General features: G+C 38.5%; 2 protein-coding genes across 4 annotated transcripts in view; one reads left to right on the top strand and one right to left on the bottom strand.

Moving 5' to 3' along the window:
* Positions 1–18,328, top strand: part of LOC127409881 (unconventional myosin-VI-like) — a 490,797-nt gene that overhangs the window by 231,309 nt on the left and 241,160 nt on the right. The gene's annotated exons all lie outside the window — the stretch shown is intronic.
* The window catches only part of LOC127409883 (sorting nexin-14), a 134,708-nt gene continuing 133,031 nt past the window's right edge, over positions 16,652–18,328 (bottom strand). For all 3 annotated transcript variants that reach the window (XM_051644823.1, XM_051644824.1, XM_051644825.1), the window contains 3 exons: positions 17,732–17,823; positions 17,565–17,621; positions 16,652–16,994 (listed from right to left, as the gene is read on the bottom strand). In XM_051644823.1, the coding sequence (XP_051500783.1) occupies positions 16,959–16,994; positions 17,565–17,621; positions 17,732–17,823 (185 nt within the window). In that variant the 3' untranslated portion in view covers positions 16,652–16,958. The remainder of the gene's footprint in view (positions 16,995–17,564; positions 17,622–17,731; positions 17,824–18,328) is intronic.

Here is an 18,328-nt window from a genome sequence, read left to right as displayed (position 1 = left end):
TGAGGAGGGTGGCAGCCTTTGAGGAAGGGATATATAGAAGGCTGGGAAATCTGGGGTTATTTGATAAGAAATGGGGCAGATACTTGGCCTTTTTGGAAGGCTTTTGGGGAGGGGTAGTGGAGAGGGATCTCTAGTTTTAAATATGTGTGTGCAATTTGAATGTTTTTTGGAAATATGCTTTTTATATATTTATTTATTTATTTATTTATTGTACACGCGTATTTTGTGTTTTTTTTCGCAAATATTTATGACCACTGGGGTGTGTTTGTGTCGGGTGGGGGTGTTTGAGGGGGAAGGGTTTAATTGTACATAATTTGAGTCCGTATTTTCTGTGATGTTTATTTAATTTGTTGAATGGAATCAATAAAAATTGTTAATAACAAAAAAAAAAAAGAGATGATCTGAACCCGGGAGAACTAGCTCTTTTCCCAGTTGACCCAAAGCCCCAGCCAGCTGAGGTGCGAGAGCACCAGGTCCCTGCCGAAGGGGAGGACCTTGTACTGCAGCAGGTCTCCACGTGCCTGGGTCGGGTGGCGTCTGCTTCCTGCAGGTGGCCGGGCTGCGGGGGCAGGCTGCGGCAGAGCCGGTGTTGTTGCATCAGGAGGACGCCCTTGGCGACGAGCAGACGAGGTGCGAGGTCTTGAACCGCGCCAATGCAGGATGTGCTGAATAGACTCCGTCTGCTGTTTCACTGCCGAGGACTGCTGGGCAAAGTCCTCGACGGTGTCGCCGAATAGGCTGACCTGGGAGACGGGGGTGTCAAGGAACCGTACCTTGTCAGCTTCCCACATCTCAACCAAGTTGAGCCATAGGTGGCGCTCCTGGACAGTGCACCTGGCTCCTGGGCTTTTTGAAGGCACAGGTGCACTGCAACTGCCTTATCCACCTGGGGAATTGCCGAGTACTCCCTGGCAGCTCCACCATTGAGGGTAGCGAGAGCGGAGGAGCTCAGAGACCGGGTCCGGGCAGTAATCAGCGCTCTGGGCCCAGGAACCAATCGTCAGGCTGCGAGGGTTCGGGGGGGGTGGAGGGTTCCAATCCAGCTCGACACACGCAGCCGCCCGGGCAAGCATGGCTGCCAGCTGTGCGTCAGGCTGCGACTGGGTGACCGCACCCAAAGGTGGGAGCTCAGTCGAGTCCTTAGTGTCAGACTGGACAGCCCGCTCTGCGATGCTGCAATAGAGAGTTCATCCACTTCGCGAGCGCCAAAACGACATCGCAAACTTGCCCTGAGACAAGCCGGCGGTCTCATCCCAGCAGGGCAAACAAGCGTACCGGGGAATGGGAGGTCCGTGGGGAGTTACCCCGCAGAGTGGCTCCCATTGGGGTCCCCAAATCGCCCCAGTGCTAACCGACGTGGCCTCAAACCCGTAGGTAGAAGGACCGAGGTGGGGAGCCGCTGGGGTGGTCTTTCCCTTTAACGAAGGAAAAACCGAGCATTTAAACCTTTATGGAGCATTTTAACTTTTTGTTTCGGAATAAATTCTTATCCAGATAATTTCCTTAATCGCTGATGTGGACAACTTTAAAAGACGGATAGATGGGCTCCGACGTGAAATCATCACTTCAGGTCAGGAATTTAACATTACGCTTTGGTTTAGGATATAAATGAATACATGGGAATCATGTGGGAATCATGTGATACATTAACATAGACATTTCAAGAAGTGGAAAGTGTATATGATGTTGTATTTTAATGTTGCACTTGACAGGCTCCAGATGCACACAATTAATCAAGACCGCACCCATCTGATCTGAAACCACAACGTGCACATTTTCATTCATAAGGTTTACACTTTAGAAATACTGGCTGCACAGATTCATAAATTCTTTGTAATTTTGTATATGTTTATTTAAAATGTCACTTTATCCTTGTGCCTCTTGGATAAACAGTCATACAAAAAAGAAATTATATTATTCGGATAAATCCGTTATTCATTTTGAAGTCATTATTTGTGCCTTTCCGAATAAGGTATTTGGTTTTCGGGCACATCCCTAGTAAAAACCAAAGGCACTGGAAGAGGGGTGCTGAGGGTGCTGAAGCACCCCCTTAGTGAGCAAGACTGGAAATCATTATCAAGATTTCATATATTTCATTGCATTTATGCAGTATATATAATAAAATTTGCGCTTTCAATATATCTATCATTTATGTTAATAAAGATCGCATCCTGTTTCTGAGAGATTTGTCATACTTGTGGGCAGGGCTCTGCCAAACTGAAGAGAGCCCTTGTGAGGAATACTAGGGAACTTTTTATTCTCCATTTTTTCCTTTTATTTGCACAAAAGCAAAACAAAAAACAAAAAAAAAACAAAGAGATTAACAATTAAACATTATTTTGACAATATATTACAATTAAACTGTGTTATGGTATCAATGCTGTTGTTTAATAATAGATATTGTAGTGTAATATTACAGTTTATATGAATAAAAACAAATTAATCATTAATCTTAAATATTTTCTCTCCAGAAAAACATTGCGCTTTACTAATGTGTAAACTCATCCTTTGAAATTATAATAATTTACAAAAAACAAAACAAAAACAGAACAGAACCTGTTAGAGCTTTAGTGTTCTCGTGTTTTGTCGCAATCATTGACAATTTGGATATTGAAAATCCCATGAAGACATTTATAAGCAACACCCCTGAGCGCAAGGCCACATTTGGGGTCTTCAAGTAACAGGTAGGACATTTCTTAATAGCTTAATATTTTAGCACACGGGTTCATTTTAATAAATATTTTGTCTGAACAATTATATTGGGTTTTATGGTTATTTCTCACTTCACACTGACACAACAACAGTTTTGAATGCGGTAGAATGTAACTAATGCATTAGCTGGCTTACGGAATGACTTAATTGCTGGTGAAAACGTTGCACTGCGTTTTGTGTGTGTGTGCATAGGGTGATATACATATGATCCCCAGGGAGACACGTGGTTCTGTGATGCCCTCCTTGCACATGCATGATGTGTACAGTATATCGTCCACCTAAACTGCAGCACCTTTTGCAAAAATGTAATTCCTGCGCCTATGGTAAAAACCTACACTTCTATAAGTTGAAACATGAAAAAAATATGAGAATGTGACATACATTGGAAGCAGATTGCTGTCATCTGGTGTCAAAATATAAATAACATGACTTGAAAATAATAGTCAGTAGATGGCTGCAGGATCTCCTGAACAGTAAAGTGTTTCGCCATGGTGCTGCTACAGAATGAACTGTGAGCAAGGCTCGACGAGGCCACATTTATAACTTAGAGCTATGGGAAAAATTATTCTTTGTTTCCATAACATAAAGATGCAGTGTTTTGTCTGGAATGTGTGGCACCTGGATCTAAGCGTAAACTTTCCCACAGTGGAAAAGGTATAGATAGTTTCGTACATTGGGGTCCCTCAGAATTTGTTTTTTTTATCTTTGTTCTGTGTGTGTGTGTGTTATGTTGTGTGTTCTGCCACCTGGCTCTTTTAGGGGCCGTTTACACGACAAAGTTTTCAACTAAAAACGGAAAACTTTTTATGCGTTTTGGCTGTTCGTTTACACAACAACGGCGTTTTGGGGCCTGAAAACGCCAATGTGCAAGTTTTTGAAAACGATGACGTCATGCGCACGCGTATTACGTGTTATATAAAGAATGATGGATTGATAGGCATCGATTTGAGATGTATAATTATCAATATGAATACTGGTGTCTGTGCAAATAACAATAATCAACAATTTATTCATTTGGAGTGTTTTGTATGGCGTGTGAACATTGTACAGTAGGCAGAACCTGCAATTTGAAAATCTTGAAATTAGTGTATGGATTCAGATGGGAAAAATGTATTTGTATTTTAAAAGTTATTTACTTATTTACTTAATTTTACTTGATGTACCTTTACCCTGCAATTCATTCACCCACCGTTTATGTATATAGCCTATAGACAGAGATGTGATGCCATGTACAGTATTCAATGATATGCTTAGAATATGAAAACATGAGACAGTGAAAATGCATGTTAGATCCAGTGTACACAAGACCTCTCTCTCCATCAGAAGATATCCATATATCAGAGTTCTGTCTGATATCCAAAACCAGTCAACATCAACAGCTTGTTGTTAACTTACTCTCCTACCAGCCCAAGAATCAGCAGGGGGAATACAGAAGAAAGCAGAAGACAAAGTGATGGTAAAAATGAGCAGAGTTTATTGAATAATGTTGAGAGTTAAGTCTATAGGCATGTGCGCGAGACATTCAAAACTACAATGGCAGACTACAGGACTGTGTTTATTGACGCTTCTCCAGCAAAGTGTAGATTTACTGCATCACTACTACTACCAGCGATCGCCATCTTCATTGTTTGTATTCACCGCTCTGTGGAAGAATGCTTATGTGCGCAGGCGCTAAGTGTTTCTTTACAAAGTGACATCGCCAACTACTGGCCTGGCATGCATAATACAGCCTTTTTAGTCGTTTTCGCGGATCTGTGTGAACGGGGATCGTTTTGACAACGTTGTCGTCTTGTACACGAAACTTTTCAAAAACGCAAAGGAAAAACTTTTCCGTTTTTAGTACATCGTTGTCGTGTAAACGTACCCTTAGTCGCACTCATTTATTTCTGTATGCGTGTTCTGCATTGTGAGTGTGTTATTGTCTCACCCCCTCATTTCTCAGTGTGTCTTTAGCATTTATTGTTGTGTGTTTTTCAGTTTGTTTATGTTTTGCACTCTGGATGTTTTATGGTCTCAACCTTTAATTTCTGTGTGTGTTTTTTCTGCATTATGGCTGATTTATTGATTTTATTTGACAGATAAAAAAAAAAATAAAAAAAGTGTTATGGTCTTTCCCATTCCCAGTGGTCGGTAAATTTTGGCCACAACCACAAAAGGTGTCGCTTTTTACAACCTCTTAGACTGCCCACATTTTTTTTTTTTTTATGTTTAGATGGCAAGTGGAGGAAAAGTCACCAAGTTCTGTACTGCTCAGATAAAGGAAACCATTTTTTATTAAATCAGCAAAAGTGATTCCGGTGAAAAATGACCGAAGACCATAGGAGGATTAAAGGAACAGTTCACCTAAAAAAAAAAGTCCTGTCATCATTTACTCACTCTTACAGTATGTCGTTTCAAATTCAAACTACTTACTTTCTTAGTACACAAAAAGAGATGTTTTAACCCAAAACAAGCAGCATGCACCACAAGATACTCATTATTTTCTTATAGGGGGTATGAGTTTCTCAACCAATCTTGTTATCATTTATCATAGTTGGGTCTGTTTTGAGTATGTGGGTCACATGACTTGGTTCAAATTTTCTGTGATCGTTAATTGAGCCTGACCTAAATCCAACATGGCTGCCCATGGTGCAGGACATGCTGACTTTGTGATAATTAATTATATATTAATATTTAAACACCGATGTTATGGCCATTAATGTTTGTAATGTTTCTGTTGTTTTATGCACTTAAAATGAACTTCTCAGTGTTTTGAATTATAAATGTTGGCCATGCACTGTCATTGCTATTAGATTTAATGTTTATTGTATGTTCATTCATGTAATGTTTAATGCACTTTTTAAAAATGTCATAAGGAGCTCTATTTGTGAGATTCTTTTTTTTGTTTGTAATAAAGAATGGAATATATTTTTTCTTTATTGTACTTTTATGTTAAAATGATACAAGGTTATCCTACTCAAATTCATGTGACATCAAATAAAATAGAATTAGGTTGGAAGTAATCCAAAAGTAATCAGATTAGATTACCCCACAAAAAATGTAGCTACAAGATTTCGTTACTGATTGCATTTTTTGACATGGAATTTGTAATCAGTATCTGATTACAATTCACAAGTAATCTGCCCAGCACTAGTTACACACACACACACACACACACACACACACACACACACACACACACACACACACACACTCTCTTTCTCTCTCTCACACACACTCACACAGCTGTATGATATGTTTTAAAATAAGAGGGGAATCAGAAACTCATAATTTTTTGCATCAAATAAAACAGAAATATTGATGACTTTGACTTATTTGTACCTTAACAGGGCAACGTATCCTGGGAGATACAACTCATAAAATCCTAAATATATAAAATACATCAAAATTCCTTTGGATATGTTTTACTAAAGCTACAATATGTAACTTTTGGCCCTCGTACCTGGTGGACGGAGGAGACAGGTACTCCATAATCAAAGAGCAGAAACTCAGACATGACAGCGGTAAGTCATTAGCACATTAAACTCAATATTTAGGGACCAAGTACCACAAGTGTGCTGACTTCAGTTAACCAATTCGATGTGTTTTGTTCAAACTCGTCCTACATCTTTTGTCCAATCTTTGCTAAATTTGGGTCAGATGAACTTGAGACTATGGCAGTCAAAAGTTATTAAAAGCTTTTCAATAGACCAAACAGTTCATGTGTAATACGTCAATGAATTTGACAGCGAGGGTGCCATAGACATGAAGCTTGTTGGGTATCATTGTAACCATGTCCTGGGCGTAACCAGTGATTACTAATTTTCCAATTATTTGGAAATTTAAAATCAACAATTTTCAAGCTACTCCTCCTACAAAGTTTATTCAATCTTCACCAAAATTGGAAAAGATAATCTTTGGACCAAACCTCACAAAAGACACTTTTCGTATTTTTGGTGTTCGACACCATTCTCCAGAAAAACCTTTATAAATTTTCTAGTGAAAACACCAAAAAGTAAGGAGTCCTTTCTCAGCAATGCTTTTGCATATTGTCCGGAAATTTCGTAAATATCATTAGCTGGGTTTCCATCCACATATTTTTATGTACATCACATAAAAATGCTGAATGGGAACACAAAGATGCAAAATAAGTTTCCAAAATGCACATAAAAATGTAAACGCATAAGGTAGATAAATCTTTTTTTTTTTTTTTTTTTTTGTAAGAATGCATGCATAAACTACTATGGAGATACAGTAAATTCTTTTTTGTGATTAACATTTTATTGATTCATCTATTAAAAAGGAACACCAAAACATATCAATATAACACAGAATCAATATTTTACCCTAACTATCCCCCCCCCCCCCAATCCCTCACCCGACCCCCATCAACACCTCGGTGGTCACATAATTACAGACACACAACAAACAAAAAAAAAAAGTATATAAAAAAAATAAAAATAAATAAATAATAAACTAATCACACATATCCCCTACACCTCTCTCCACTGTCCCTCCCCGAGAGCCCTCCAAAAAAGACAGATATTTGCCCCATTTCTCCCCAAACAGGTCTAGACTCCCCAGTCTTCTGGATATCCCCTCCTCAAGAGCTGCCACTCTGGCGACCTCTGAACACCACTCCAGAAATGGGGGCACTCCAGCTGACTTCCAACTCCTTAGAATAATCTGTCTGGCAATCATAATACTAGTTAGGACCCAGTTTTTCACGGGTTTATTCTCTAAATTAATGACTGCCCCATCTCCTAAGATACAGAGTCTGGGGCAGAATAAAATCTGAGAGGCCAAAACCTCACACATAAAACTCTGAATCCTCAACCAGAACTTTTGAATCTTAACACATCCCCAAAAGACATGGGTTGTGTCTCCATCTTCTGACTGACATCGCCAGCAGGTGGGTGTGTCTTTAAGACCAAGCCTGTGCAATCTAGAGGGGGTCCAACAGACTCTATGTAAAATCTTGAATTGCATAAGTGAACCCTTGCATCTCTAGATGCAGATTTTACATTTTTTAAAATCCTAGCCCACACTCCCTCCTCCAATACCAAGTTTAGATCTTTCTCCCATAATCTCTTAAGAGAAGCTGAAGTTCCATCCCCCAGACTCTGAATTAACAGGGAGTAATACACCGATGCCTCATGACCTTTTCCGAAAGCAGTAATCACCACTCCCAGAGTATCTGCTGCTTTAGGGGGGTGTAAACCACTCCCAAAAACAGTACAAAGCAGGTGACACAACTGTACTTATAGTACTTATAGAACTGAGATCTGGGAATCCCAAAAAGTTTAACCAAATTTTGAAAGGATCTCAGCACTCCACTCTCATATAGGTCACCGAGTGTAGTAACCCCACTCCCAATCCATTCTGACCAACAAAAAAGGGACTTGTTGATGCATAATTTGGGGTTCAGCCATATGCTCGAGGCAACATTTAAATAAATGTCTGAATTAAACACTCTGGACACTTTTGTCCATACCGTGTTCAACTGCGAGATAACGGGATGTAACTTAACTTCTCTGATTAATTTGATAGAAAGGCTCTGCAATGGTGAAATAGGGGCAAGAACTTCCTGTTCTATACAGAACCAGGGAGGGGATCTCTCAGGTGGAAGCGACCAATGAGCCAAATGTCTGAGACCAAATGCATAATAATAAAATAAAATCCTGGGTAGGCCTAGTCAATCGGCCTATGTAACTTATTGAAATGTAATTTGGGACGCTTACCATTCCAAATGAAGGACTTCACTATGCTATCAAATTGCTTGAAATAAGAGAGGGGGACATCTATAGGGAGAGACTGCAGCTAGTAATTTAATTTTGGAATACAATTAATTTAATAACATTAACTTTCCCGATCATAGATAAATGCAATGAAGCCCACCTGCCCACATCGCTCCAAAACTGTTTTATTAAGGGGTCAAAATTAACTCTAACTAAATCACACAATTTTTCTGGGAATAAAATGCCCAAATACTTAATGCCCTCTTTGGGCCACTGGAAAGCACCCGGCTGGAAAGCCGTCGCTGGGCATTATGCTGTCAAAACCAAAGCTTCGGATTTGGACCAATATACTTTGTATCCTGAAAACTTAGAAAAGGAATTAATAATTCTGTGGAGGCAAGGCATAGATCTAGTAGGGTCAGAGATGAATAACAAAATATCATCTGCGTAAAGCAAAAGCTTATGCGACACACCTCCCGCCACCACCCCTGGAAAATCCTCCTCCTTTCTTATCGCAGCTGCTAATGGTTCCAGGGTAAGACAGAACAATAATGGGGAAAGAGGGCAACCCTGCCGAGTGCCCCTATTCAAAGTAAAATAATCTGAAATTAATCCATTTGTTTGTACCACCGCTACAGGGTGTCTATAAAGTAACTTAATCCAACCATTAAATGTACTCCCAAACCCATATATTTCCAAAATCTTAAAAAGATAATCCCATTCTACCATATCAAACGCCTTTTCAGCGTCAAGTGAGATGGCAGCGACCGGAGCCTGATCATTCACCACTGACCACATGATATTGATGAAACGCCTAATGTTGTCAGAAGAGCTGCGGCCCCTAATAAACCCCACCTGATCTATATGTATAAGAGATGTCATAACTTTACTTAATCGATTAGCCAGAATTTTTGACAATATTTTTACATCTAGCTGGATCAGGGAAATTGGACGGTAACTCTTACACTCACTTGGATCTTTGTCCTTTTTAAGAATCAGACTGATCTGGGCTTGCGTCATGGTTGGCGGAAGATTTCCATTCTTTAATGATTCCGTATAAACTTCTAGCAAAAGTGGAGCCAGTTCTGCAGCATAAGATCTAAAAAATTCAGTGGCAAAACCATCTGGCCCCAGAGCTTTGCCTAAAGGCAAGGCCTTAATTACCTCGTTAAGCTCCTCAAAGGTTATCTCAAATTCAAGAGAATTGTTTTGCTCAGTCGTCAATTTAGGGAGTTCTAATGGTTCCACAAATTTTCAAATATATTCAACAGTAGACGAAGATGTGGAACGATAGATATCAAGATAGAACTCTTTAAAAGCATTATTAATATCAATGGCTGAGGTAAAAATTTCACCACCAGCAGATTTCACTGAGGGAATGGTAGAAAAAGACTCTCTCTGTTATATATATATATATATATATATATCTAGAAGCTTCCCTGCTTTTCCCCCAACTCAAAGTATGAGTGTCTTGCCCTGAACAACCAAAACTCCACTTTCTGTGACAAAATAGTATTATATCTATATTTCAGTCAGGTCAATTCTCTGAGGCCATCAGATGACATTCGGCGCTTCAGCTCTGCCTCTGCACTTTTAATATTCCCTTCGAACTCTACGAGTTCTTGTGCTTTGGATTTTTTGATGAATGAGGCATACAGTATGATCTGACCCCTAAGAACTACCTTAAGTGCCTCCCAAGCCATGCCCACAGAGGATACTGAGGACCAGTTGGTCTCCATATAAACATTGATTTCAGTCTTTAACATTTGTTTGAAATCAGGATTTTGCAAAAGGGATACATTAAAGCGGCAACTATCTTTTTCTCTGCATGTGGCAACATCTCTAAACTCACCAGGCCATGATCTGAGACCAAGATATTTCCAATTGAGCAGTCTACAACAGATGGAATGAGGGATTTAGATATAAAAAATAAAAAAATCTATTCTAGAATAAATCTTATAAACTGATGAAAAAAATTTATAATCCCACCCAGATGGGTTGCAGATATCTGCAAGACCAAGATTTTTACACATCCTGTGAAGTGTCACTGTTGCTTAGGGGGCTTACACACTTTTGCTTCACTGTGATCAAGGACTGAGTCCATCAAAAGATTAAAATCTCCTCCCAATATTGTATCATGAGGGGTGCCAGCGGTTTGCAACGTCCCTTCAAGATCTATAAAAAAGCCCCGATCATCAGCGTTAGGTGCGTAAATATTAGCCAAAATCAACCTTTGCCCCTGAATGTCTGCCAAAACAATAATGACTTCCTATTTTATCTTTAATCTGTTTGAGAAATTGAATTGTAGATGTTTATTTATCAATATAATGACCCCCTGCTCTTACTTGAGCCAGCACTAAAGAAAATATGTCCACCCCTTATCTTCCCAAATTTTTCTGCTTCCTGCGGGGAAAGATGCGTTTCTTGAAGAAATACTATCACATTTCTTACGCTTAAGAAAATAAATAACCTTCCTTCTTTTTATGGGGTGCCCCAACCCATTCACATTCCATGTGGAGAGAGATAACCCATTCACATTAACATTTGACATATTGATATAATAAATTTTTTTTTTATTGTGTGTCAAAAGCAAGATTATACAGACCACATTTCCCATTAATGCAACAAACCCTGAACTTCCCTCCGAACAAAACAAACAGAAAAAAGAAAAACATGCGCATTAACCCCGCGCACGACAGCGCCAACCGGCGTCAATCACTCTAAACTCAAAAGGTCCATGTACGCATGCGAGAACCCCCGCGACAACTTTGCCGTCGGATTACTCAAGTCCGGTGATTCTGCACAGGTTTTGTGAGGCAAAATATCATAACAGAAAATACTTTGTAAAACAGACCCCAGCCAACAGGCAGAATAAACACAAAGAACAGCAGATTAATTCACAGAACTGTCTTGAAGGTGTGTTCCTCCACAAAACAAACTCCAGCTGATATAAAGCTGTTCAGTTTCCTCGGACAGATAGACAATTGTTCAATGAGCCGGCTGTTATGAGTGCAGCAGGTGATGTAATCATTCCAATGTCCCTTAAAAATACTCCAAACAAACTCCAGCCAACAGGAGGCTTAAGTACAAAGAATGATCATATTCATCCACAGCTGACTCGAAGGAGTATTATTCAACAAAACAAACTCCGGCCGCTAGGCGGAGCCAGCACATAAAGAAACAAAACAGGCATTCCGGTTCCTCAGATGATCAAGTATGTATTGAGCGAGTCAAATTCACTCGGAGGCCGCATAAAAAAAAAAACCATAATGACTTACTCAGTCCGACAACTTTATAAAAGACGTCCTTTATGTGAGCATGTAGATATTTTGCGGTCATCCATAGTGTCCATTTTCAATCTGGCCAGGAACTTCAGTGTAAAAGCGATCTTCCGTCAATGCAAAAGTTTCTTGGAGTGTCATGCCACAAAATAAACTCCAGCCGCTAGGCGGAGCCAACGCAAAATGTAACCAAAATTGCGCCCAGCTTCCCCAGACAGCCGAGATACTGAACAGCGAGTCAGTCCACTCACATAAGAAACGCCCAATGGTTTACTCACCTATAGTTTGTATGAAGGCCAGTGCCTTTTTGGGGCATAAAGATACTTTGCTGCCGTCCTTGGTGTCTATTCTTAGTTTGGCCGGAAACATCAGTGCAAAAGCGATCTTCCGTTGATGTAAGAGTTTCTTACATTCCTTGAACTGATCGCGTTTCTCTCGTCGAATTCGCAAAGTCCGGGAACAAGAAAATATTGTGATTCTTCCAAGAAAGTTTTCCTTTGCTCCATGCTGCAACACGAGATCTTTATCGGATGATCTCAGAAATTTGGCCAGAATTGATCGGGGCCTGTCTCCCTCAGCAGATCTATGAGCCAGGACTCTGTTATGTCGAGCAGACTCGGGAAGAGCTTGTCTAGGAATTTCACCATATCTCTGCCCTCTTCATGCTCAGGAATTCCAACAATTTGTAAGTTATTCCTTCGGCTCATATTTTCAAAATATTCAAGTTTTTCCAAAATGTGTTCCAAGTCTGTTTTGGCCGCGGGCGGATTAGCGGATAATTCCCGTTCCGAAGATTCCAGATAATCGATTCGTTTTTCAACTTCTGTCACTCTTGTGACCAACTCAGAGTATTTTGTTTCCAAAATATGACGTATTACAGCGAGTTCCTCCAAGTCAGCAACAACCTTCGTCAGCATCACCGAGATGTTGGACAGTTGGCGCTGGATTCATCTCCTGACGTGCCGTCCAAATCGAGTACCAGGCTCGCAGTCCTGTCAGAGGCCTCAGCTTGAACACGTAAGTGTCTTTTAATGTCTCCAGAGTCTGAGGATTTTGACTTTTTTGCCATGTTCTTTGGTGTATCGAATCTCACCGGTTATAACATGAAAATAATAAATAAACCAGCAAAGTGTGCAGAGCTTGCCGCTCACACGTCTGCTCCTCGCATGGCGTCACGTGGCCTCCCTCGATACAGTATATTCTTATAAAATGCATATACCCTCCTGAGACCCCTGCGTGTCTGCTGTGTGCATTTTTCATTTCCCTTTTTGATCTGTAACTATTAACACCTAATAAACAAGCAAAAACAAAAATAAATAAAATAATAATAATAATTCTAGAGCAAATAGTTGTGAAATTTTAAATAACACCAAGCTATTGAAAGTCAAATTGTTTATTTTGTTTCCAGGAGTGTTGGTTATTCATGTTTTTGAGACGTTACAGACATTACAGCTGATTTTCTGTAAAGCTGAATAAATTATTCTTATTCAAAGTAATGCCCAGCATGGTATTCACTGCCAACCATGTTAAAATAAAATGTTGCATTATAAAATTCTGAATCTATGCACTGATTACCATTGTCCCATGTCTGCCAAACATGTTGAGTGGTCCATACATCATCTGCAGCCTGAAACTGAACTTTTGATCGGATTTTAGGATTGAATGCATTTAGCTGCATAGAAAGCTATTGGATGCTCCCTTGCCCCTTGTTTAGTAAATTACTAATCTCCAGTGTGCTGTCTCTCTGCACTGGTCTTAGAATAGTTCGAAATTCACGGCGATAACAAAATAACATATAACAAAATGTATATTAAAATGAAGTGAAATGACCTACAGATGTATTAGCGTTGAAAGTTATTTAAAATAACTAACATGTTTTTTCTACTTTTGAGGAAATGCGTTACCAGTTTCTACATATGTGGACATCATGTTTATCAGAGCGCTGACGCGCAAAAAATGAATTAAAGCGGCATATAAAACGAGTCTAGAGACTCTACTCTTTACAACCAAGCAGATTTCAATTAAAAAAACTCAGAGATATCTTACCAGAGGCACTTTTGTTGGCGCTGCAGCCATAGAAGCGCTTTGGAAATCGAGAACATGCTGTTGTGTCATGTGACTCGGTGTAGCAGAAGTTAACCCTTTAAATTAGTCTAGAGTCTTGTAAACAGTATTCAGTTGGTTTATATTTACTTAAATGATGTGTTGCGTATAGCAAAGCCAAAATACAACGTCCACGCATGTGGACACGGGGTCGCAGGAGGATACTGTAGGAATATAGAAAAAAGTAATGTGACTTTAACTCGACAAGCAATGTGAAAACATAATTCGCTCAGAGAATATCATCATCATCGCATAGCGTCTGAAATGTTGCTTTGGGCATTCTGAAATGCCTGTCATCAGAATGACTGGCCGCTATTACAGTACTATTACAGACTTGCTTTTGCTCCCAGACATAAGGTATCTGTGCTGATTGCAAGCCTGAGGTTCATGAGAGCATTTTGTCTGTGCGCTCTGAACCCCAATTTCAATAAAAGAGCCACAGAGGCTTCAACTCCCATTTTCCCAAAAGTTACGATTTTGTTCTCTTAAACACATGGGATGGAAACGCTTATTTATTCGCAAATAATTTTTGCTTTATTCCAATTTTTCGCATTGCATTAAATTCGCAACTTGGATGAAAACATAGCTATTGCCACGTTGCCCCGACATAACGTAAATTTGGATTCAGTGCCACCTATTGGTTAAAAGTTATAAATCTGTAAAAAAAATATTTAATTTACCATTTAATACTATTCCTAAAATCACCAGTATGCTATGCGTGTACTATGACCAAATAAATCTGCTCAACATACATTTGGCATGCTGATAGGGTGTTTAGCCCCGTAATTGTGGCTTCCTTCTACTTAGTATTTAATAAAGTACATAGTGTTACTACATACTACATGCTCCATAGGTGACCTGGATATATCAGTTGTTGCCAGCTACATCTCGGAGAGAAAGAGAGTATCCTGCTGTAGAAGGACGGATTCAATTATTAAACTCTGCTATTGGACAGCAAAGATATTTGCCCGTCCTCCTGCTGGTGTGGGTACTATGGGTCATGAAATTAGAGATATTTAAAGCACTTGTGAAATGTGGATGTGTAGCCATTTTTGTGCAATTATACAGTAAGGGGGAAAATATAAACTTTTAACCCAAAGATCAATTATCTTCATAGAGACAGACATTTAAAATTTAAGTGAAACACTGGTGATGGTTAATGGAAAATATTACAGGTTCAATACAAGTTAAGCTTAATCGACAGCATTTGTAGTATAATATTGATTACCACAAAAATACATTTTGACTTGCCCCTCATTTTCTTTTAAAAAAGCAGTATTCTGGGTTCCAGTGAGGCACTTACAATGGAAGTGAATGGGCCAATCCGTAAATGCTCAAATACTCACTGTTTCAAAAGTATAGCCACAAGACATAAACAATATACATATTAACATGATTTAAGTGTGATAAAATTGCTTACCAACCTTTTCTGTGTAAAGTTATATCCAATTTTACAACTTCGTTGCCATGACAATGTAGTCAACAAACCCTAAAATGACTGTAAAAATGACGATTTAAACAACTTTACAGCTCAAATAATACGAGGTTTTAATGTACAGAAGAATTAATGTAAGTGTAAAATTACAAGCTTCACATTTCTGCCTTTAAACCCTCCAAAAATTGGCCACATTCACTTCCATTGTAAGCATCTCACTGTAACTTGCTTTTTTAAAGAAAAGGATGGATGAGTCGAAATTAATCTTTGTGGTTATTATGCCACAAAAACTGTCGATTGAGCTTAACTTGTATTGAATCCGGCATATTCCTTTAAGGATAAAAGACAGACAGATATGAACTTTATTTCTTTTAACTGGACTGCATTTTTTCTAAACCTCTTTATAGATTTATAGATATCTAAATAATTTTCAAACCTGAGTTATTTATTTATTTTACTTTTCTAGTAGGTCCTTGTGGTGGCGCGGTTACTCGCCTCAATCCAGGTGGCGGAGGACAAGTCTCAGTTGCCTCTGCTTCTGAGACCGCCAATCCGCGCATTTTATCACGTGGCTCGCTGTGCATGACACTGCGGAGAATCCAAGCATGTGGAGGCTCATGCTACTTTCCACGATCCCCGCACAATTTACCACGCACCCCATTGAGAGCGAGAACCCCTAATCGTGACCACGAGGAGGTTACCCCATGTGACTTCACCCTCCCTAGCAACCAGGTCAATTTGGTTGCTTAGGAGACCTGGCTTGAGTCACTCAGCATGCCCTGGATTCGAACTCGCGACTCCAGGGGTGGTAGTCAGCGTCAATACTCGCTGAGCTACCCAGGCCCCTCAAACCTGAGTTTTAGCAAAATACACAGACATTTTAAAATATTTAGCAAAAACCTGTTCCACTCATTCACCCCAAAATCAAAAGAAAAAATAAGAAAAATGAAGCCTGAAGCCTTAGAAAGACTGTTTAGAAGACTTTTTTTTGTGTGTGACATTATTTTAATGACAATTAAGCACATTTTACTACCAAATACACTGTAATGCAAAAAAAAAGCATTTTTAAATTGCGGAGTACATATTAAAAAAAAAAAAAAAAATTAATTGCAAAGCAAAGAGACTGCCTTTAATTTATGATGATTTTAACTGAAAAGCATTGTGTCCAGACAGGGTTATTTTCATTAATGTATTACAGTAATAGGAATTAGATTTAAAAAATAAAATAAATTTTTTTATGCTGGGTAATATGGGTAATAAAATATCATGAAATTGACACAAAAATTCTTAATTGTCTTCAAAATATGTTTTGGTTATGGATGAATTTTGACACTATATGAAATGTTATAAAAAGTCTTAATTATGTTTATTAAAGTTTTTATTTATATATATATATATATATATATATATATATATATATATATATATATATATATATATATATATTTGTCTCTGTTTGTTGTATCTGTTTAATTGTCTGAGGGGAAGCTGGAAATGTTTAAATCTGTTATAAAGGATGTTATACTGATAAATGTCTTGTGTGTTTTTCTGATGTTATAATATCATGATTCTGTTACAGTTAAGGCACGGTTAAAACAAATGGTTAGATTCACCTCATTAGAGTGAATAAATAACTGTATTTGAATAGTGTAATAAAAAATATTTGATGTTGATATGTTGTTGACTCTTCGGCATCTGATAGATAAAGTTTCACATCCATCTTGTGGAAAGACAAGCCTTCTGATTCTACAAAAGACAAAACAAGAAACAATTAAACGGATATATCTCCCAAAAATTAACATTTTGTCATTATTAACTAACCCTCATGTCCTTCCAAACCTCTATGATGTCATTTTTGGTGAATTTTTAAAGAATGTTCACACAGCTTTTCATCATAAAACAACAGTTCATAGTGACTACTTCTGTCAAGCTACAAAAAAGCACCATAAAAGTAGTCAATATGTCTAGTGTGCTACATTCCAAGTCTTCAGCAGCCATACGATAGCTTTGTGTGAGAAAAATACTTAAATTTAAGTCATTATTCGCTGATAGTCTTCACCTCAAGCTATCATTTGACTTCAGAAGACTTGGAATACAGCGCATGAGTCTTTCTGACATTGTATAAAAAAAGCTGCTTGAAGGTTCTTTGCAACTTCATTTGTCTTCCACAGAACAAAGAAAGTCAAATAGGTTTGGAACAATGTGAGGGTTAGTAAACGATGACAGAATATACATTTTTGGGTGAACCTTTCCTTTAATAAACATCATGGGAAACGTTTTGCATGGTTGCATGACTATGAGACAGTAGATTGCTACCTTGTTGAGCTCTGGAAAAAGCTCCTGAACAGCAATGTCAAGCAATACATACGTCATCTGTCAGGAGTTGCAAAAGAGAATGTATATTAGGCAGAGAATGAGAGCATGTAGTATAGCAGAATGGCAGTATTTTAGGCAAGTGTATGTCTTTAAACATCTGTACATACTTGTTTGTTGAGGAGGGGCTGCTGAATGGCATTGAAAAGCATCTTGATGCCCTCATACTTTGCTTCTTCACCGATACATTTCCCCACTAGATCTGACCAACACAACAAGTCTTTCAATAATACATTCATTACTTAAATATCAGAAAACCATTTTAAGGGGGCATTCACACAGTTTTGCATAAACCCCCCCCCAGCTAAACTGAGCAGAGCGCAATGCAACAACTGTTTCAATTTTTTTTAAATGCGACATTCATGGCACAAGATGCTGAAACCACAGTGAGATGCAATAAAACATTAAAAGACACATGTGCCCTAAAATCAAAAACTTTTATCTACAAGTTGATCTTATTGTGGCAAAATAAGAAAACTGCAGCATTATAGGCAAATATGTTAAAAGAAAACTTTCCTATTCGTCCCAATATGCTTTAAAGCATTTAGATCAATGGTGACCCAACACCAGTGTTAATTTTCACACAGTTTTTTATTTAGTCATAGTTTGTCTTTTTTACCAAAATGTCTTTTAAATTTAGTCAGTATTTCTTCGTCAAACTCATTAATTTAAATCAATTTTACTATTTAAATAATATTACCATAATG

This window comes from Myxocyprinus asiaticus, chromosome 19, assembly GCF_019703515.2.
Source record: "Myxocyprinus asiaticus isolate MX2 ecotype Aquarium Trade chromosome 19, UBuf_Myxa_2, whole genome shotgun sequence".
Lineage (NCBI taxonomy): Eukaryota > Metazoa > Chordata > Actinopteri > Cypriniformes > Catostomidae > Myxocyprinus > Myxocyprinus asiaticus.
Note: the sequence above shows the minus strand (reverse complement) of the source record. Positions and strands in the feature narration are given on the sequence as shown.